The sequence below is a fragment of the Clarias gariepinus genome, chromosome 8 (genome assembly GCF_024256425.1).
Source record: "Clarias gariepinus isolate MV-2021 ecotype Netherlands chromosome 8, CGAR_prim_01v2, whole genome shotgun sequence".
NCBI classification, from domain to species: domain Eukaryota; kingdom Metazoa; phylum Chordata; class Actinopteri; order Siluriformes; family Clariidae; genus Clarias; species Clarias gariepinus.
In genome coordinates this window covers 530,561-554,151 of record NC_071107.1, presented here as the reverse complement: position 1 = coordinate 554,151, position 23,591 = coordinate 530,561, and the positions used below count along the sequence as shown (strand labels likewise).

The 23,591-nt window shown below is 37.2% G+C and overlaps 1 protein-coding gene across 1 annotated transcript; it reads left to right on the top strand.

The window, feature by feature from the left end:
* Positions 1–2,338: 2,338 nt before the first annotated feature.
* LOC128529068 (broad substrate specificity ATP-binding cassette transporter ABCG2-like) lies at positions 2,339–22,322 on the top strand. Its single transcript, XM_053502385.1, has 17 exons — positions 2,339–2,412; positions 5,049–5,271; positions 5,676–5,735; positions 7,477–7,591; positions 9,851–10,003; positions 10,103–10,260; positions 14,856–15,007; positions 16,103–16,204; positions 17,307–17,557; positions 18,286–18,368; positions 18,630–18,719; positions 18,821–18,945; positions 19,117–19,271; positions 19,558–19,647; positions 21,496–21,585; positions 21,756–21,763; positions 22,175–22,322. The coding sequence occupies exons 2-17, from the start codon at positions 5,066–5,068 to the stop codon at positions 22,320–22,322; spliced, it is 1,986 nt and encodes a 661-aa protein (XP_053358360.1). The 5' UTR covers positions 2,339–2,412; positions 5,049–5,065.
* Positions 22,323–23,591: the final 1,269 nt, after the last annotated feature.

Below are 23,591 nucleotides of genomic sequence, written 5' to 3'. Positions count from 1 at the left end.
TGACTGTACTTAATGCTTGTGACTGTAATTGCTCTAACAGATTTAGGGCTTAAAAATACCATGAACAGTTTTGTACCTAAGTATCAGTGATTCCATCAACAGTTGGTAAACTAAAACAGGGGGACCTTGTATTAACTAAAGCAAACGTTATACCTGTTTAACCACTGCACTTTTAACCAAAATATCTGTTATCACCCAAATGAGGATGGTTTCCCTTTTGAGTCTGGTTACTCCCAGGATTTCTTCCTCATAAAGGATTATGTAATTTTTTCTTGTCTTTGTTACCTGCATTTTGCTTGCTTAGCAATCTGATTAAGCTATAATTTGTGATTTTATTTTAAAAATTTACATTTATATCCAAAATTTACATTTTTCTAAAAATGCATTTTACTCATTTTAAAAGTAAAATATATCAAAGTACACTTCTTAATAACTTTAGTCTTTAAATACTAGATGGAAATCATATATCTCTAAATGCCATTACATCTAGTGAAAGTCAGTGTTCTAAACAAGGCTATGAACATTCAGTTTTTGTCCATGTCTGTGATGTTATCTATTCAACTCTTTGTGCTGGTTAATGAGCAATGCTGTTTGCAGTTTACATTCGGGTCATATGAGCATATTTTTTAAAATATAAAATACATTAAAGAGTTAAGGCGTGACCCTATCTTTAATCTTATTTCTACTCCTAATTTAAACTTATATAAATAAGGTCTGAGATTTTGTATGTAATTATATTCTTAGTTTTAGTGTCACTTCACTAGCTATGAAATATTTTAAATATTTGTTACTTAATGATATACATTCTAAATGCTTAATGATTTATTTTGCAAATCACATTTTAAATGCTAACATTCCCTATGTTTTATGTAGACAAAGAGCAATAAAAGTTTTTTGGTTAAAATATGAAATTATGCCATTAAACATTCATTAAAACATAGTTATTCATTTCAGCCTTTATAAAGTTTTCTCAATTTTACTGACAATGATTACTTATATATTTGTATTGTTTAATACAATAATGCATGTAAATAATAATAATAATAATAATAATAATAATAATAATAATAAAAAATATAAAAAATAATAATATTATAATATATTTTTCAGTTTTTACACATTTCATTGTATTTTTTGAAAAAAGTGTGAAATCCCAAACCAAACAGATAATGGCTCATTTTCAAATTTTTTATTTTGTGTTGAAAATAAAAATAGAATTAAATGAATAATGTGTCCTGACTTTTCCATTTTCCTTTTTTTTCAAGTGGCGTATTGTGTTCTTATTTTGTTGATTACTATGTTATTTTTTAATTTAATCAAAACAGCACAAACAGTACACCTTATCGATGTGTACTGAACATAGGCTGACTGATTTGGATTATAATCATTTAAATGAAGAAAAAGACGAATATGGTTAAAGCATTTGTGTGCGCCGATGCCTTGCCATGTGTTGGCACATCACATTAGTCTGTCCTCCATCTTGTGCCCTGAGCTCTCTATAACTGATTGTATAAAGCTGCTTTGTGACAATAACAATTGTTAAAAGCGATAGAAAAAAAAAAAACTGAATTGAATTGTAGTGGCTTAAACTTCTCTCGCCCGAATTAAATTTACTGAAACGTGATACATTTTATTCTGCATATAGAGTCTCTTACTTGTAAACTGATACAATTAACCATTGATCAAAAGCTCCAATATAATAATAATAATAATAATAATAATAATAATAATAATAATAATAATAATAATCATAATGATGTCTTAGGGCATTTATTTTTAATTAGATTAAAATTTATAACATCTTTAAACTATATTTAAATGTATTATTTGATTTTTAAATAATAAAAAATAATAAAAAATAAATAATCTATCTCCAACATTTTTGTGATAGATAGGAAACATTGGCTATAATAATAATAATAATAATAATAATAATAATAAACTAGCACATTAACTTAATAAAGAATTAAATAAGAATTAAGTCTATTATGCAAAAGTGTATTACATTTTTTTAAAGGCTAATTGCATTACAAAAAAGAGGCGTATTACACAGTGAGCTGTAATGGTTACTTATGTCAAAAGAAAAATATGTAGAAAGTAACACCACGTCATTCCCTTCTGTCATCCATACACCATCATCAAATGGTTAAACAGATTTATTTTGAGACTCTGTGTTCTGGAAAAGATTGGAGATATGAACAGTTTGTCATTTTCAATGTGTCTGATGTTATCTACTTGACTGATTTGACCAATGTGGAATGTTCTTTTACTTTACATTATTTCCTCCCCTTCCAGGCTATCTCTAAATAAGTGCTTCTTTTCATACCCACCGAAGGTTATTTACACAGCCTGCAGGACTAAGCTGGGACTAAATAAAGTATTCAAAATCATAGCAAGAAACACTGAGAAAAGGTGAGCTTCATTAATTCTCTCATTTAATAAAAAAAAAAACACAATTTTTTGTATATATAAGACATCTTACCTGATCTTTAACCTTTAGTTCTTGTCTTTTATTTGGATGGACAGAGTCCTCTCCTGCTGCTAAATAATAAGGCTTTGCATTTTCTTGGAAACTTATATGTCATGTTATTTTTTCCTATTATTTATTGCCTATAGTTTGTTTATTTGTTTTTTTTTTACTTTACACTTTTTTGTTTATTTATTTATGTGTTTGTTTGGTTATTACTATTATGTATTACTATTAGATCTAATAGATAGTAGCCTGTTTCACTGGTCATTTTAATAAAATAAGATTAATCTACACAATAATAAAAAAAAAATAAGTGCACTGTTGGAGGGAACCGGAGTACCCAGTGGAAACCGACCAAGCATGCGAAGAACATGCAAAATCTCTACACACAGATAGGTTCAAGGTGACAGTGCTAACCGTGCCACTATAATAAGTCTATAATAAAATATAATTAAGGCTAATTTAATATACTTTTTATCTTAACTGTTTGTACTGTGTCTTAAATAAAATTAATTGATTAAATTGCATAAACTCTAGTCTACCAGGTCCAGTTTACAAAGGTCTTGTACACAAATGTTATTAATGTGGTTTGTTATCTTATTTCAGTGATTTATTTTGTCATTTTCAAAAACCATGCTTAACTGTATTTTTTTCCTAAACATAAACTTGTACATACATGCTGCTCACGTGTTACTGTAGCCTAGTTTGTGATGAATGCAGTGTAATCAGACTTTAGCCATTTATATGTTCATAAGTAACTGAAAAATGCACAAATGTCATGACATGTCAGAACTTCTTTAGGGGCCCAAAACACCTGCAGACTTACAAGGGTGAATTACCATTTTCACTTTCACCATAAACAGCTAATTGGTTACATTTAATTTTTGTTGTATAATCTATTTTAATTTACAGTGGGTACAGAAAGTGTTTAGACCCCCTTTGATTTTTCACTCTTTGTTATATTGCAGCCATTTGCTAAAATCATTTAAGTTAATTTTTTTACTCATCAGATACTTAGCAGATAATTAAGGACAATGCTATGGGTTTTAATGTGTTAAGCTTGCTTGGGTACACTGTAACATAAGAAAGTTGAGAAAACTTAAATATTAAGTTAATGTAATTTATTTTTTCAGTATTTTATCTTCATGCTTGGACAACTTTTTGTTAAACAAATTTTATTATTTGTCTTTAAAGGGCATTAACCAAAAGGTTTGACCTGGGAAATATGGAACATTGAATTAATACAATGCATGATCAGGGGTAATAGGAGTCTTTTGGCACAGATGTGGATGATGTTGGTTATAGTGAAAGAACCAATAAATCCGGGGGAGAGCTTGTAGGTGGTGGCCTTGAAAAGGATATCCTAAGTAGAAAGCATAACTCTTTGGCCAACACAATAGCAAGGTGACAAACAAGAGGCGCTTCATGCAGGAGCCAGGGCAGACCTAGGACTAGGGGAACATGAGAATTGTCTAGAATGAAAAGCTCTGCATAGTTGCTGGAAAACCGTAAGCTAAAAGAATCATGTGGAGGGTAATAGAAAGCAATGCCAAGCCAGGATCAGAATGTGAGCATGGTATTTTTACAGAGAAGAGAATGATAACTTCTTTTATGGATCTTTCCTCCAGTATCATTATGCTAACCCGAGGACATTTGGTTTTGAAATAACCAAATGTTTGATCAAATAACAATTTTGATCAAAATGGCCTTCTCAGTCGGAGTAAAAGCACACCCCTACCTCAAATTAATGTTGCCATTCCTCTAGAGACATTTAGGCAGCATGGATTAGCATCAGTTATTTAAAGGGGCTGGCTAGCTGTGTCAGGAGGGGGAGGGATGCTTTAGTCCTGTGTCTTTGCCTGTTCCAAGAATTGCTAGATCCATGAGCCACTAAATGTCAGAGGCAGAATCTGATAAGCCATACCAACATGTGGTTGATCCACCTTGTGCAAAACTCAATAAAGTCGTATACAGAGCATAAACCCTGGCAAAGTCTATAAATGACTTTGAGAGTGAATAAACAACTGAATGAGATGCATGGATAGAAATTATTGATTACTTCTGATGTTGTAAATTAGAAGTTGATGTGAGCATATGTCAATGAAATATGTCTGTGTAAACGTACAGCTGATTACTCCAAGGTTGCATTGACTGACCGAATGAGAGATCATAGAATTGTCCAGGAAGATTATAAAATACTGGCAGTGGTGGGAATAATTAGGGATTAACAACAGCAGATTAGTTTTGCTGGGTTTAAGGTGATGAGCTGCCAGCCAGACATGCAGAGTGGAAGCAGGAATGTCTGAAGGGGGAATGAGTTGAGTGTCATCCACACAGCAGTGGTATCAAAACCCACTGTAGAATATGACCAGATTAAGACATTTATGAATAGATAGAGAACCGTGAAGGACCAAGAAATTTGTATTGTAGGACACTATTGGAGACTCTGCTATTTTATATAATCATATTAATTAACATCAATATCTTAATCTATTGCACCTGTTTTAGGTACCCAGTGTCTGTTGTTGTGCTTAATTATCATATCTATTGGTCACTACATTTTTGTATATCTATGCAGAGAGAAAGCCTCATGATATGGACAATCAAAAGAATCATGTCACCATTCATATGGTTGATTTGCACCAGAATGGAGTGTCTGAATCAAAAGTAATCACCAAAGATCCAATCACACGGCAGCACGGAGCTACTGTGAGCTTCCACAACATCCAATATACTGTAACGTTCAAGAATAGGTGCTGTAAGAAGAACAACATCACTAAGAACGTCTTGATGGACCTCAAGTGAGTCTAATCTTGAGACTAAGCATTAAAATCACACAATAGAAAATGTGACAGAGCATTCATTATGCTACACACAATGGTGTGCTGTTATTCCACACTGTAATCAAGTACGTAAAAAGCCATTTGTGTGATGCCCTTATGTACTGTAACATCTAATGCATGACTTATGATAGGCCATGTGTGACTCTTTGTCCTCCATAATCCCACAGGTGGTGTGCTTTAAAGCTTTTAAAAGATGAACATATAGTCATTGTTAGAAAAGAAAAAAAAAATCCTTTTGTGTCTCAGAAAAATACTTTTCCAGTCAAACTATTCAAACGCAACTTAAATTTGATATTCTTTTGTAACTAGTGCAAGTTATTTATATTATTAAACTAATACTACTAACTATATTTTCTTCACAGTGGGATTATGAAACCTGGTTTAAATGCCATTTTAGGCCCTACAGGATGTGGAAAATCTTCGTGAGTACCAATCCAAATTTGTCTTTTAAGTTTAGCTGAGATGATACTGCTTGGGGTGAGATTGCTTGAGGTGAAATACTAAGCATGCAAGATTTATTTATTTTAAATATAAATAAATATCTTTGGCTACTAACATGTTATGGGGAAATGTAAACTTTTCTATTTCTCTTCCAAAAACAGCATATATGTAGCTACAAAAATTACAGTTATAAAGATAAAAGGTAGGCATATTGGTTATCAAAAATACACTGCCTGGCAAAAAACACATTTTAATAAAAGTTTTTCCAAAAGATTACATGGATTTTAACTAAATTTCAGTTAAATCAAATTTCCTTTGATATGGTCCTTTGGGTGTTTTCTGAAACTGAATAACTGAAGCCAATAACTTACCCCCTTCTGAAACAGCTTTTTTGTTCGCCAAGGCAATGTGTTTATATAAATGTCTTTAAGCTTTTGTTTTTTGAGCTACAGTATTGGTAAAGCATCGTGATATACACCACTCGGCCACTAATTTTCCTTCAATAAATTACATAATAATTTTATCTGTTTTAGACTATACAGTGGAACCTTGGATTATAAGCATATTTATATATATATTTAAAGCAAATTTTCCCATGAAAATTAATGGGAACTCAAATTATTCGTTCTACAGCCTCAAAAAATAAACACATAAAAATAATTAATACAAAATATAAGTAAAAAAATAAAATAACCTGCACTTTACCTTTTAAAATAAGTAAAAATTAATCCCGGCAGATAAGTGTTTTCCTTTATGCGTGCAGGTGCTGTGTGTGTGTGTGTGTGTGTGTGTTTGTGTGTGAAGCTAAAGTAAGAGGACTTTAATAAGGAATTTAAATTTCACACAAACACACACAATTCAATTTAATTTTATTCGTATAGCGCTTTAAACAATTGTAATTGTCGCAAAGCAGCTTTACACAATCAAAAAATTTATTTAAGACACACACACACACACACACACACTCACACATTAATGGAAAGACTGTTTTGTCGAAAAGATTAGCAAGAAATATTGCCAATGACACTTGTGTGAGCGCATACTAATTGAATAACTGCTGTCAAGTAAAACAAACAAATAAACCTGCACTTTACCTTTAAAAAGAATCGCAACAGAGCAGTGTTTTTGTGTAGAGCAGAGTGTGTGTATGTGTGTGTGTGTCTTAAATAATAATAATGTGCACACATGACAGGCTGAAACAGAGAGGAAGAAATGGATTTTTAACCTCCCTAATGAGACTTGCTTTTGCTTTACATACGCGCTGTATGCACGCATATAGACTTAAAATAAAATATGTTTTATGCACGTGGTCACAGTGTTAGAGTAAACAGTACACATGTGCACGGATGTTGATTATACCAGTGGGAAATGCGCACTAAGACCCAGCAGGGGAGACGATTACCCACAATTCTGCAGTGCAAGAGAAAGAAAAAAAACATTGGCTCAGTTGTGATTACACATGGCGCTCGGCATCACAACAAGAAGTGCATGCGTGATACATGATACTCGTTACTCGCAAACCAAGACTTACTCGTTTTTCAAGTCAAAATTTATTAAAAATCTTTGCTTGTCTTGCAGGACAAACAATCCAAGGTTTCACCGTAAATACTGTACATTTCCCCCATCCTATTTCTGAGTACATACTGTTAAAAAACAAAAAACAAATGATTTTTATTTGATATGAACTGTATGCGCTGATCCTTCCTCTCATACCATTTTCAGGTTTTTGGATGTCCTTGCAGCAAGGAAGGACCCCTCAGGTCTTTCTGGTGAAGTCCTGATTGATGGAGCTCCTCAGCCATCTAACTTTAAATGCCTTTCTGGTTATGTTGTACAGGTACAAACAAAATACCTTACCTTTACTTTTTTTCTTTTTTTTTTTCTTCTTTACTGGAGAGACATACTGTAGATTCACTCTCATGAAATGTGTCGATACCATGTGATGTGTCTAGGAGGTTTAAACAGTGGGGCATTACAACACAATAGCATCACTCAGCAACTATAGTTTCCCATGGATCTGCCTGCTCGGAGATACAAAATTTAACTGCTCACAGATCTTCCTGCATGGATAATTCAGTTTGCATTACATTACAGCCCCTCGTTAAGGACGACTCCTGACACTCCTATTCCTCCTGCATGGTTTCTGATGAATTCCCTGTCATGAATGTCAAGCTGAGAACCAAGAGCATTCCTCAGGACCATACTCTTTCCAGTCCACTAGGTACTGGGTAGTTACCAGCCAGGGATCGATTGATAATGTGAGGTGGAGGTGGGATCCGTAGCATGGGATCCATTAGGATTTGAGACAATGACCATTGTTAAAAGCGCAATATAAATAAAATTGAATTGAATTGAAATTGATACTACATAGAAATTAATTTAGTTGTGGTATGGGAAAGGTAAGATTAATACTCATGAAATGTGGAAGTGCCAAAAGATATGTGGCAGCATAAATGTTCCAAAGGACCTTAAACTGCCCTATGCATCATGAGGCTTGTGTCCTGGACTCCATCCTCAGCCAGAGTTGCTCGGTAGCTAACCATACACATAACCCTGGGTGAAACTCTTTTTCCAGATGTCACTTTTGTTTGGCTGCGCATGCTGGTCATTGAGCCACTGCTTGTATGGCAGATCTAGCCTTCTCCCAGATCCTGTGGCAATGCTGCACAATTTGTGCGGCAGGGGCCCTTATTTCAGGTTCTTGTTCTGATAGCATGGGTGGAAGGTAGCCAAACTGGCCCCCAAAGGGTTACAAATCCAACAAGAAGTGGTATAAGGTATTGAGAGATTACTACACCAACATTAGATTTTTAGTGCAGAAGAAGGGGTTAAAGGATGCCAGATACCTGATAGCTTCAGGCCTTGGTTAACTCTTTCAGTCTGCCAGTTAGACTCCTAAGAATAAGCTGACTATAGCCCCTAAGGGGCTGTAAAAGGCTTTCCAGAATTGGCTCTGGTCCCTGGTCCAAAACTAGGTCTACTAACAGGCCATAAACTTGGACCACATGTTGAAGCAGGATTTGTGTTCTCTTTTTGGCTTTGGTAAGACAATAAACTTGCATGTTTAAGAAAAATGATACATAACTAATATTACCATAACATTGACTAATGGGATGTGGGACAGTATGACCAGAGGTTGAAGTAGTCTGGATGGGCATATGTGAGAGTACATATGCTGAGCACACACTAGGAATGGTTCATGTAAAGTATAACATCTATATAAGCATCAGCACTGGAACATAAGTCCTACTTGCACTGGGTCTCCTGAGAAGGAGGTTGTATGACCCTAGGAAAGATTTGCACAGAGGACCCCCCTGGGTCTGGCTCTTGTGGGTGAGTATTGTGGATGTTCTGTTTATAGCAAAGGATCCATAACATGAGGGGCTGGTATAATGGCTTCTGTGACTGGATCCCTGCTAGTGACCTGAAGAGATGGATGAACCCGCATTTTTTATTTAATATAATCCTCCTGTGCAAGCAAAGAGAGTGAATTTCTCCATGGAGCCAGAAGGAAAAACTATGCGGCACAGTTAAAATAGGAGAAAGAGCAGTAAGATGAAATGATACCTAATGCAATGTGGTGAGCTGAACTTCTGTCCTCAGAGAAGCCAGATGGGGGAGGGAGTAGACATTAGATTCAGGTCAAGACACATTAAACATGAGGCATTGCTTGTGGCTTACATGGCCTTCACTTCCTCCCCTGGCCTGGACATCACCTGTGAGCCCACCCACTAGCCCTAGCCCCTGGCTGTGATGAGGAGGCTGCCCCATATGCCTCTGGATTGGGATCTGCATAAAAGGCACTGACCTGGCCAACAAGCAAAAAACAGGTGATTAGCAGTAGATGATGAAAGGCACAGAAAAGTGGTCAACATTCTGACCAGCAACCTTCTGACCAGCAGATTTGTGGAATTCAACAGCACTATGGTATCATGAAAATACATAAATTAAGCTATATTCTACATATTTAGGGTATTTTCACTTAGATATAAGATAATATATAATAATTAGATATATTTCGCCAAGAAATTTTTGCAGTACTTTGAGGATAATCGTTACTATTACTGTAGGTGTCTCTTGGTATTTGTGTGAATAGGATGACATCGTGATGGGCACTCTGACTGTGCGGGAGAATCTGTGCTTCTCAGCTGCACTTCGTCTTTCATCCTCAATAAAACAGAAAGAAAAGGAGGCCAGAGTTAATCGTCTCATTTCAGAGTTAGGCCTCAGTGAAGTGGCAAACAAAAGGGTACTTACACACATGTTTGCACTCACACATTCTGTATAATAAGAAAATTATTGGCAAATTAATAGTACAGGTGGCGATATGATTCTATTAATCATTTAGGTGGGCACTCAGCTAATTCGTGGCATCTCTGGAGGTGAACGAAAGAGGACAAGCATTGGCATGGAGATGATCATTAACCCCGCTGTACTGTTCCTGGATGAACCCACCACAGGCCTAGATGCCAGCACTGCCAGCTCTGTTCTACTGCTGCTAAAACAGTCAGTAGCAATCCTGATTTTTCTTTATTGCTGAGAAAAAAAGCTATTTGCCTCAAATACAGGACTGCTTTGGAGTGAATAACATCAATAAAAAACAATATTAAAAGTACATACACTATTTTGCATACTATTCACTATTTTTTACTATTTAATTTGCTTTGTGAATAATTTATTAGTGCTAAATCCCACAGCACTATTGAATTAAGGAATCTGATTGAGAACAGGGTGATTCATTTTACATACAGTGAGGACAATAAGTATTTGATCACCCTGTGATTTTGCAAGATATTGAGAAATCATGAAAACTTAAAAAATCATGATACTTAGAAATCATGGAGGGGTCTACAATTTTCAGCATAGGTGCATTTCCACTGTAAGAGACAGAATCTAAAAAGAAAAAAAAACGGAAATTGTAGGATTTTTTTAACAATTTATTTGTGAATTACTGTGTCAAATAAGTATTTGATCACTTGAGTCAAAAAAAATTAATATTGGGTACAGAAGCCTTTGTTAACAATTACAGAGGACAAACAGTTCGTTTAGTTCTACACCAGGTTTGCACACACTGCAGGAGGGATTTTGGCCCACTCCTCCAAACAGATCTTCTCTAGATCTGTCAGGTTTCGGGGCTGTCACTGAGAAACGTCTCAAGATGCTGCGTGGAAACGCTATGGGAACATCTTTTTGTGTTGCCGCTTGTGTATCAAACAAGCCAAATTTTGGCTTATATGGCCTCGGTCAGGTGACGTCATCTGGTGAAGTGCACCTGCAGGTTATAATTGATTCCTAGAGGCGAAGTGTGACCACGCGCCTTGTAGGCTAGGGCAATAGCATCTCTCACCCAATGTGACAGCGTTTGTCTAATGGCGGTGGTTTGTCCCCAGTTGCGGCCCCCGTAGCATATGAAAAGCTGGTCTGACTTATGCCACTGGCTAGTGCGGTGGACGTAAATCTGAAGAGCACGTACTGAACAAAGTAAGTGAAGTCTTTCCTGCTCCGGAGCTGTAAAGGGCAGAGGAGAGAATGCCTCGAGAACAACTGGGTGCATGGTCGAGAATGGAACTTTTGGAAGGATGTTCGGGTGAGGACGCAGAATAGCTTTGACTAGCTCAGGCCTAGCTCATGTGCGGAAGGCCCAAAGGTGTCACCGTGGACGCAGCTGCCATGAGACCTAAAGATCTCTGAAAGTGATAAACAGTCACTTTCTGGTCTAGCTTGATTTCCTTCAGAGTGTTGAGAATGGATTCAACACGAGCGGGAGACAGCTGTGCCCGCATTGTGACTAAATCCCATGTGACACCCAAATATGTTGTCCTCTGAACAGAAAAGAGCACACTTTTTGTGGCGTTGAGTCTCAATTCCAAGGAACAGAGATGAGCTAGGACGGTATCCCGATTTCGAAGCGCTAGCTCCTGAGACTGAGCCAGAATCAGCCAGTCGTCTATTTAATTCAAAATATGGATGCATCCCCTTGGAGTCGCAAGGGAGCCAGAACTGCATCCATGCCTTTTTTGTATGTGCGGGGTAAGAGAGCTAGACCAAATGGAAGGACCCGATACTGGTGAGCTTCGCCCCTGAAAGCGAACCTCAGGAACCTCCTGGGTTGTGGCAATATTTCTATATGAGTATGCATCGTTCAGATCGATTGTCACAAACCAATCCCTTGGTTGGATTTGAGAAGAAATCACTTTGATAGTTAACACTTTGAACCTGTACTTTTTCAGATTGCCGCTCAACCGCACGCTTCACTACTTCGAGTAATTCCTCATACGCTTTGTCACGACTAGAGGAGCGCGACCTTATTCATCTCTGCCGAAGCGAGAGAGAATGTCTCTCCTGCTCATTCACAAGAAGCGTCGGGGCGCGCTTGAGAAACGGACGGAGAAATTTCGCGAATCGGCAAGAGAAAGGAAGGGGAGACTCCATCTCGTGCATGTCTGCCAGATCCATACGTGAACCCCCAGTAGAGCATAATTTTTCCCCCAAACATTCGAAACAGAAAGTGTGGAGATCGCCCTTCTAAAGAGGTTTATCACACGTAGGCACACATCTCGCTTGAAACTCCGCCATATCGGTGAGTTAAACACCTTCTTAATTTTGCTTGTTCACACACATGCAAACACAACAAAGCAGTCCTGAAGACAAAAAGATCTAAGAAATGTTCCGGTTTACTCCTATTTATAACCTGCAGGTGCACTTCATCAGATGACGTTACCTGACCGAGGTTAAATAAGCCAAAATTTGGCGTGTTTGACACACACATGCTTCACAATCGGCAACACAAAAATATGTTCCCATAGCGTTTCCATGCAGCAGCGAGAGTAGCTTTTGAAAGGGAACACGGAGTTTCAGCTCCCTCCAAAGATTTTCTATTAGATTTAGGTCTGCAGACTAGCTAGGCCACTCCAGAACATTGATATGCTTCTTACGGAGCCAATCCTTGGTTTTCCTGGCTGGGTGCTTTGGGTCATTATCATGTTGGAAGACCCAGCCATGACTCATCTTTAATGCTCTGACTGAGGAAAGGAGGTTTTTGCCCAATATGTCACAATACATGGCCCCGTTCATCCTCTCCTTAATACAGTGCAGTCCTCCTGTCCCCTGTGCAGAAAAACAGCCACAGAGTAACTATACGACTGTAACTATTCGACTTATAACATTTTATTTAAATCTATTCACTCTAATATGTTATTGTTTCTACAATAATAACATACACTGATGAGGCCAAACATTATGCCCACACACACACACACACACACACACACACATACAGTATTGTTAGAATTATTTTATATATAAAGGAGTTATTTCTACTCTCTTGCTCTCTTCCTCATAGATCTGATATTAACGTGTTAAATCTTTCCTGTTGCTATCTTCCTGTCTCCTCTTGCATCTGCTCCTTAAGGTGTGAACTCTCCCACGCTCACCTTCCCATTCTCTCTTCATGTCTCTCTCCCCCTCTCTGTCTCTCCCCCTCTGTCTCCTTCCCCCTCTCCCCCCAACTCGAGCCAACATCTTGTGATCTGTCTCTGGACGGACACCTCTCTATCTTCCTCTCCTTTGATTCTTCAGGATCTCACCAGGACATTTACTATGGTTCATGTTCTTTGTAGTAACATATGTCTATGGCACAGGCGTTTGGTCAAACATATATAAACCCCATCTTTTGCTGTTAATAAACAGAGACCTTTCTGACAGACAACGTGTGTGTGTGTGTTTGACTGAGTCTCTCCTGGCGCCAGAGAAGCTTACCGAAGCACAGCGGACAGACCGAGCAACTCGCCTCTCCTACTACGTAACTTTAGAAAAACTTTACAAGTATATATATATATATATATACTCATCAAAAAAAAAAACGTCCTTTTTTCAGAACTGTGTATTTCAGCAATGTTGTAAAAATCCAAATACCTTTACAGATCTTCATTGTAAAGAGTTTGAACAATGTTTTCCATGCATGTTCAATTAACCATAATCAATTAATTAACATGCACCTGTGGAATGGTCGTTAAGACCTTAACAGCTTACAGAAAGTAGGCATTTAAGGTCACAGTTCTAAAAACGCAGGACACTAAAGAGACTTGTCTACCGACTGTGAAAAACACCCAAAGAAAGATGCCCAGGGTCCCTGCTCATCTGCGTGAACATGCATTAGGCATGCTGCAGGGAGGCATGAGGACTGCTGATGTGGCTAGGGCGATAAATTGCCATGTCCGCACCGTGAGACGCCTAAGACGGCGCTACAGGGAGGCAGGAAGGACAGCTGATCATCCTCGCAATGGAAGACCACGTGTAACAACACCTGCACAGAATCGGTACATGCGGATATCACACCTGCGTGACAGGTACAGGATGGCCACAACAACTGCCCGAGTCACACCAGGAACACACAATCCCTCCATCAGTGCTCAGACTGTCCGCAATAGACAGTCCATGAGGAGGAGATGCACTGCAGTACTTCAAGCAGGTGGTGGCCACCAGATACTGACTGGTACTTTTGAGCCTCCCTTCATTCAGGGACACATTGGGAAACATTTTTAGTTTATGTCTTATGGTGTTGACTCTTTTAGTGTTCATACAAGTATTTACACATTAAGTTTACTGAAAGTAAAAACAGTTGAAAGTCAGAGGACGTTTCTTTTTTTGCTGAGTACAGTGCATTTCATGTCAGAGCACAAACCGAGCATGAAGTCAAAGGAATTGTCTGAAGACCATTATATGCTTGTATAACTGGTTTGGACCATCCTTACTTACCATACGTACTTTTAAATTCCATCACCACCAAAGTGTTACCTTTGGTGGGCTCTTGAGGAGAACCCCCTAGTCCTCAAATACTGTATCACATCTCAGTTGTAATCTAACCAAATTGAATTAAATCACTCAATTCATGGGTTTCTTGTAATTAAAAAAATAATTAAGATTGTTCTCTTTGTTGACATTTTCGCTTTGCAAAAATAAAGACATATTGCTGGAGGAGAAAAACATTTAATACATGCTGTAATACAGTAGGTAGATAATTACAGTAATGTTGCTAAATTGAATAAATAATACCTAATTTTGTTTGGTTATTCAGGTACTGTTATGTTTTCTTGTTTTAGAATGGCCAATAATGGATGCAACATTATCATGTCCATCCACCAGCCACGCTACTCCATCTACCAGCTCTTTGACAACCTCACACTGCTGATGAGGGGCAAACAAGTCTACCATGGACCAGCTGATGATGCCCTAGGCTACTTTGCGGAGATTGGTACACCCAGCAAAACACACAACTCCAAAACATGTAGAGTAAATAAACCAATAAGGGGTTACTGAATTAGCATTAGCATAGGGTACAGTGTTACATACAGTGTTAGCATTGGGTACAGTGTTATATAGTTTTCCCAGGCTGTCAAATATATATATATATATATATATATTTGACAGCCTGGGAAAACCAGTCATGGGGTAAATCTTATAATTGTCTACCATGTACAGTTCTGAAAATGCCAAGCTTTACACAATAGAAATATGAGTAACTTGCACTTCGAGGTGTGGTCATAAGTTTAAATGCCCTTATCATTAACATAGTAATATACAAGTAATATAGTTTTTTTCTGGGGTAAAATATATTAATACTACATGTTTAATAGAGGACAAACCTAAGAATTTGGCACAATTTTTAATTTATTTTGGTCACAGGATCACAACAATTTACAAACATATATATTAGAGTACAAATTCATCTTCTATTCTAGTGTGATATATGGTGAAGAAGTGCAAATGTATAACCAAGAAATTTGTTTCAGTCAACACGAAATCCACTTTGTTGAGGTTATCCAACTGTTAACTAAGAATGACTTAGTTACAAAATTATTTATGGCAACTTTAATCTTAAAACTTGAGACCAGATGGCACTTGCGGAGGTTTGCTTTAAGCCCTGCCCCCGTTAGCACATTCAAAACTTTATTTTTGTTAGATGTGCTCTGCGTGGGTTCTATTGGATGACCATGTCATCTAGAAACATTGAAGGGCACAAAGGATGTAAAACAATATCCATCAGGCTCTGGAACATCACTGGTGCCCCAGGAAGGCCAAATGAAATTTAAATGTTTAAATTAAATTTTTTGTTATGAGATTCTACAAATTTATCAGGATATTTATAAATGTATAAAAATAATTAATTTTTAATAATTTTTGTGGCACATAAGCATTGTTGACATGCTTTCCCAGTATATGTATAGTTTTACTCAAGTTTACATTGATGGTGAAACCTGTGGAGTGAATTTGCATACAGTACTGTACAGTACACTTCAACGTTTTAGCACTCAAATTTACGATATTTGCTTTTTATATGGTGTTCTAGGTTATATATGTGAAGCCCATAACAACCCAGCAGATTTCTTCCTGGATGTCATTAATGGAGACTCCATAGCTGCAACTAAGGCCAGACTGCTGACTGCAGAAGGTATTCATTTATACTTGACGTGGGCTTTTTCTTATTGTGACTATGCAATGACAGAAAACTACACTATTTGGTAGCTTGTTTACGGCTATGGCAATAATAGTGATGAGTTGATAAATTGCGTGCAAGACTCATGACATTTTATCAAAGTCAAATTTGCCTATGCTCTACCTCCACATTCAATTTAAAATTCTTTATTGCTTAATGGCGGGACATAGATGAAATGAAGAGCAAATGGAGAATTAAGTAGGCCCTTATCGAATCATGTGTCAGGAAAAGAGAGAGGGAAGCACAAATAAATCCCTGGTGTGTCTTCAGCCTAGGGTGGCTTTCCTTTGTGGGATCAGTGGTATGGCCTCGGGTTGAGGGGAGAGAGCTCTTCCTGGGCCTGTGCGATATATTGTCTTGAACGACAAGAGTGATGCAGCGAACAAACTGAGACATTCCTCACTTGTTGGATGTGCTGTCTTTTTTTATACATATTTAAACATAATAAAGTTCAAAATATTTTACTTGACATGTAATGACTTTAGAATATATTAGTTTTACTCATATATTAACTCTTTCTGTATACAGTATAACTTTTCCACAGTATTTAAATTTCCATGAAAAAAAATTTGGCTGCCCATGACCCTGTTCCCAGTTCACAAGGTTTCCTTTCTTGCACCACTTTTGGCCACGGATGGCCAAGGCCTATAGATGCATTTGAAGAGTGAAGGCTGGCCCGTGTAGTCCGAACCAACAGAAGAGTTACTGTAGGTTAATTTGTTGAAAAGGTACTGTAAATGCTAGCTCCAATAGAAACGTGTAAGAACACAGCCCTGCTCAGATTTAGGTGGATGGTTTTTATTTTAATTTTATTTTAATATTTTAATGACCATGACCAATGACTATCATCAGGTGACATCAAGTAACTTTGGATAATACCTTTTTCCTAAAAATAATAATAATAATAAGGATATCATATGTATCTTGATTTCTTATTTCTGATTTTTGAGTTTAGATTTTTGAATGACTGACTCTCTTAACATGTCAGAGTAAAAATTAATGACGCTATTAGCAAACATGACTTATCGCACTCCTGCATGATACTACTGTGCTATAGATCTTGAGTTTGAAGAGTCTGGAGACACAAACCAGGGCATTGAAAACCGTCTGGTTGAGGAATACAGAAAAAGCAAATATGCCCAGGAAACCAAGGCTGAACTAGAATATATCATGAGGGGCAAAGAGTACAGCAACAAACCCAAGTTGCGCACCATCACCTACAACACCGGTTTCTTCCACCAGCTACATTGGGTCATCAAGAGATCTTTCCGGAGCTTGGTTCTAAACCTTCATACCCCCATTTTACAGGTTTGGGCATTACTGTGATTATATATTATAGTGTGGCTAATTGCTAAAAGTATGCTTATTATGTTGTACATGAGGAGCTATATTCAGAGTTGTCAATGTAATTCCAAAAGCTGCATTAATATTTAAATGTACAGAAATGTAGCCTGGGTAATGTGCATATACAGTATGCATGCGTCAGTTGATTTTCTGTTGTCCTGAGGTTTAGAGTGTGCAAATCACCCATGTGTGCCAAGAATTGCTTGAGTAGAAAAGTTCAATACTGAGTTCCTCAAAAGAAACTAAGCCACAACCTTTATGCATTAGCACCGAAATTTAGGTCTGAAAATTACAGCATAAGAATGCTGGACTAAACTTGGACATAATGTTTTTTTGCTTTAATGTCTAAAAATGTAGCATAAAACCAAGAGAATTAAAAAAAAAAAAGATAGCAAGGATTCATCCATCTGTTCATTATCTATACATCTTACGCAGTGAAGGGACAGGGGATGAAAGATCTCAGGGACCTTAGGGCACAAGGTAAAGGACACCCTGGATAGGCGGCACATCACAGGTTACAAACACACTGTGAAACACAATTGATAAATAGATACAGTATATAGTACATAACTACATAAAATAACTACATATGGTATTTCATCCCAACCTATTTTGCACATGCTGTATCACAGTTACCATGGCTGATTTTTCTGTGAGTTAGTCTTAATATTGATTCTGTGCACATGCTACAGTTTGCAACAACCATCTATGTGGCACTCATTGTTGGCATCATTTTCTTTGCCGTTAAAAACAACCAGAGCGGCTTACAGAACAGGTAAGTGAGGTCATGCTGACACCTGCAATCACCCTCACGCCCTACGCTGGCCTGATTAGACTGTAATATTGCAAAAATGTGGTAATGAAAAATGGACTTAAAAAGAAATGCCAACTATTGATAGTGTATACAGTATATGGACAGTTAGGTTGCAAAATGAAGTAAAACTATTTGAGCTGTTTAAAAAGAAGCATAAACAAAGTGTTACAAACTGATAAATGTTATTTTGTGCATATATATGTTACGTATGTCTGCTTTCAGATTCGGAGCTCTGTACTTCCTTTCAAACAGTCAGTGTTTTAATTCACTGACAGCTGTTCAGCTTTTTATCACTGGGAGGAAGCTCTTTATGTATGTGTAACATTCACTACACCTCTCGTGTCTGTACTTGTGGTTGCACGTTTCATTATCACTAAGATGCAATCCTGCCATTTTTCCACTCCTTCTTTTAGACATGAATACATCAGCGGCTACTACAGAGTGTCCGTCTACTTTCTGTCTAAGATCCTGTCTGACATGTTCATTCTGCACATGATTCCTGCTGTGGTCCTCACATGTATTGTCTATTTTATGATTGGTAAGAAATAAAGCTGATGCATGATTGTGTTAGATTTAGCTTTTAGCCACTTTTTTAATGCACAACCCATATTATTGTATATCTTACAATAATGTATAACACTGTGTGTGTGTGTGTGTGTGTGTGTGTGTGTGTGTGTGTGTGTGTGTGTGTGTGTGTGCCTGCGTTTAGGATTAAAGGACACACCAGCAGCATTCTTCCTCCTCATGTTCACACTGATTCTTGTGGCATGCACAGCCACATCTATGACCATGGCCATCTCCGTTGATCATTCTTTTGTGGAAACTGCAACTGTCTTAATTAACCTGACTTTTGTCTTTATGATTGTAAGTTGATGTAAAACCAGCACAAATGCAGGAGTTATTATTTTGAGCTTTAAAAATGTTAAGGTGTACATTTATTATTAAGTTTTAATACAGGAATATGATCCGGTTTTTTTGACAAAAACCTGATACTGAGAAAGTCTAACCTAAGTTTTTATTTTTTATTTAATTGCAAAAGAACAACTTTATTTTATACTTTCAGTTTGCATGTTTTTTTATTCATACCATCCTTCAGTACAAGCTTTTCATACAGATCAGTTGACTAACTGTAAGAAACTGCTTATTGTAGATCTTCTCTGGTCTGCTGGTGAATCTGGACAGTGTCGTGCCCTGGCTCGCCTGGCTTAAGTACCTGAGCATCCCTCATTACGGTCTCACGGTAACAGTCATTCTCAGAACATTACAATAGGAATCAGTGCTTTAATTTTACCATCACTGACTCATCACTAGCTAAGATTAGAAAAATTAGCTTCAAAGATTCGGGCGCCAAAGATCTGGGGGGCCGATGCTACCATGTGTTCCCCCTCAGACGCCTTGGCAGTAGAATTCGGTAATTGATGGTCTGGCTCCTGGGGATAAATTATTGATGCACAATGCCACAGATGTCAAAAAAGATTTTGAGCATGCAATTGGTCGAGCTGTAGACCTGCCACACTTTTATTGATTATGGAGATGATAGGCTCTTCCACTATGAAGACTGTTGCTTCGTCTAAGGGTTGTACCCATACACCTAAGTTTTGTCACCAGTAATGATCCTTGACCTGAAGGACGAGTTATCCATGTTACAGACTTCGACGCAATGTTCCTTCTGCTCCCGGATCAGCAGCCTGGGGAGCCCTAGCAGCAACATGGCATGTGTTCAAATCACCTATGAGGCTTGCCTGGACTGTTCCATATGACATGCCAACAACGGCAGCAGAGTTGTGGATTGTTCTCCAACAATCATCCTGCACAAGTTGCCGAATGATTTTAACATTTTCGGCAGTTGAGCTCATTGAAGGTCTTCCTGATTTCTCGTTGTCTTCCAGTAATGTTCTTCCGCTCAAAACACCACAAACGCCTCATTGCAGCAAGATCTAAACTTGTCAAATCATGTCAAACGTCTTTGTGGCAGAACTTCTACAATAACAGAGGACTTGCACTGCTTGCATAAGCAACATTATTTAAGACAAACATATACAGTGCCATGAAAAAGTATGTGAACCTTTTGGAATTTCATGGTTTTTGCGACTAAGTTGTCATTAAATGTGATCGGATCTTCATCTAACTTAAAAGTACTGACAAATATATAATTTAATGTGCCTAAAAAAATAACATTAAAACATTGTGATCTTTTATGTCCATGTTAAGGCCACCCATAAAACCTCATAGTGCTAGTGGGAAAAGTGTGTGAATCCTTGAATTAGTGAACCCAGAAAGAGCTTTCAGATAATCTACGATGAAAAATTGAGCACAGCGAAGACCCCCTCAATGAGGTCAAACATAGGTATGACATAAACCCAAGTGACACCCAAAGATTCGAAGGCATCACTAGACCTGGCTAACATCTGTGTTCATAAGTCTACAGTACATAAAACCTTGAACAAATAGGGTGTCTATAAGATGTTTTGTGCTTTGATGAACCAAGATTTAGCTATTTGGAAAAAACACGCAACACTACATTTGCTTTGCTGCTTTGCTGCCTTCAGTTATTAATTTCAAGGGTTCCCTTACTTTTTCCTTTACCATTTTAAATGTTAAATGAGTGTGTTCAATAAAGGTGCATTATATTTGTCAATACCCTTGACGTCAAATCACAATTTATGACAAATTAATGCAGAAAACCATGAAATTCCAAAAGGTTCACATATTTGCCACAGTAGGTTCTTTTATCAATACTAACCATCACATAATGGAGCAACATACTTTAGTCTTTGGTTTAAAGAAGGTTCACTGTGTTTTATCAGTACACAATGCACAGAAGCTACAATAAAGTCTGTGGATAGTCAACAACCCTGTCAATCAAACTGCCACTTTCTGCGAAAGTAGGGATGCCTTTATTTATAAAACATACCAGACTGTTTAGTGAAGCTACTCTTATGGTAACTGATGCATTTTTACAAACTTTGAACCTTATTTTTTAATCTTCATTGAGCAGAATGTTGTTTTAAATTATACATGTACAGACAGAAATGTTGGACCTGTGCACTAAGACATGCAGCATGATGTTGGTGATGTGTTTCAACAGGCTTTGCAGATCAATGAATTTGTGGGACTGACTTTTTGTGGGAATCTCACTGATGTCCTAATGTCCAACACCACCAAAGGAATTATGTATGTACACTACACACACCTCACCTTGAACAAACACAGCACACTTACACAGTAATAAAAGTGAGCTTCCAGGTGCCTACATGCTGCTATAAGGTGGCATAGTGGCTTAGTGATAGTTGCATCGTCGCCTTGCACCATTGTGCTTGTTTTTTTCTCACACAATTCATCCCACAGGCTAATTGGTGTTCCTAATGGTTGGTTGGTTTCTGGTTGGACTACAGAGGTTGATAGATAATGTAGAGTGCTGTTATAGGATTTAAATTTTCATATGTAGCACCACTTAATGGCTGAGAGATGTGTAAGCTCCTACAAGCCCAGACAAAATAATCCACATTTACCAGGAGCAATGGCAATAGTTTGTGCACCCTGTTGAATATAACGTTGTGATCAGACTGTTCGTCAGGATACTTTCCCCATTTTTGTTCAAGCAGAACACAATTCTGGCACTCCTATACTGTCTGCTGATATAATATTTTTAGTTATAGTAATAATCCTATTGTGTTTAACATAATAAGTTCTGGAAAACATGCTTTTAAACATATAAAATGTAAGCACAACTATAAACATGAAATAAATTAATTTTGTGCCCACAGTTGCACAGGTGAGCAACATCTCCAGTCCCAAGGAATCAACTACTCTACATGGGGATTATGGCAGAATCATGTGGCCCTAATAATTATGACCATCATATTCCTCATCACCGCTTACATCAAACTCAGGTTCATGCGCAAGTTCTCCTGAATGCTGAGACATCTGTACCTTCGACTAGTCACTGCAATTTTTGTTATTTAGCAGGATTTTTAAAAATTTACGATTTGTACCAATAAAAGTGCAAGTTCTCATAATGAGGCGTATGGTTTTGAATTTGGTCAAATTGTAAAAAGCTGCTCATAATAATGAATAGAGAGTTATTCTAAATCATGTAGCATAATGTAAATAATACATTAAGGTCTACTATCTGGAAAATGGACTTGGGAACTACATTTTTAGTTCTTAGTACAACTAATTCAAAATTATTCTTTTTGTCTGTGTACATTTTAATGTTTTGATTTTGGTCTAATTTAAAATTTTTCTAATAGTAAAAATAGTTTTTTTCTATGTTGTATCCTATCTATTCATTTTGTTATTAATATTCTATTAAAAAACAAATGCTAAATAAAGCATTATTCAACATTTGTAAACAAAACTGTTGTTCTGTTTAATTCTGTTTAATTCCTCATTTTGTGCTCCTCAAGTTGGCAGTTATTAAGCCGCTTCTTAAAAAATCTAATTTGGACGCGAATGAAATAACAAATTACAGACCGATTTCAAACCTTCCTTTCATATCAAAAATATTAGAAAAAGTAGTGTCAGCTCAAATATGCACATTCTTGCAGAAAAACAACATCCTCGAAGAATTTTAGTCAGGTTTTAGGCCCCATCATAGTACAGAAACTGCACTAGTTAAAATTGCAAACGACTTGTTTTTAGCTTCAGACCAAGGCTGCATCTCAATCCGAGTCTTGCTGGATCTTAGTGCTGCATTCGACACTATAGATCATAATATTCTCATAGATCGCCTACAAAATCACATAGGTATTCAGGGACAGGCATTAAAATGGTTTAGATCATACCTGTCTGATCGATACCATTTTCTAGATCTAAATGGAGAACTGTCTGATGTAATGCCAGTGAAATATGGGGTCCCACAAGGGTCAGTTTTAGGACCTCTGCTGTTCTTAATAAACATGGTTCTCTTGGGTAACATCATTAGAAGACATGGGATTAGTTTCCATTGTTATGCTGATGATACCCAATTATATATTTCAACAAAACCAGATGAAATACCCAAGTTGTCTAGATTAACTGAGTGTGTCCAGGACATAAAAGATTGGATGACCAATAACTTTATTTTACTAAATTCAGATAAGATGGAGATATTACTTATCGGCCCAAAAACCAGCACACAACAGCTTTCACAATTCAGCCTGCGTTTAGAAGGAACGTCTGCTGTTACTACTAGCTCAACAG

What these genes read in the sequence shown, in the direction of transcription:
- LOC128529068 (XM_053502385.1), top strand. Translation starts at nt 5,066, where the DNA reads ATGGACAATCAAAAGAATCATGTCACCATTCATATGGTTGATTTGCAC. An exon ending in CAGACTGCTGACTGCAGAAG is followed by an intron (nt 16,205 to 17,306) that starts GTATTCATTTAT and finishes ACTGTGCTATAG; the next exon opens with ATCTTGAGTTTGAAGAGTCT. An exon ending in TGACTTTTGTCTTTATGATT is followed by an intron (nt 19,272 to 19,557) that starts GTAAGTTGATGT and finishes TGCTTATTGTAG; the next exon opens with ATCTTCTCTGGTCTGCTGGT.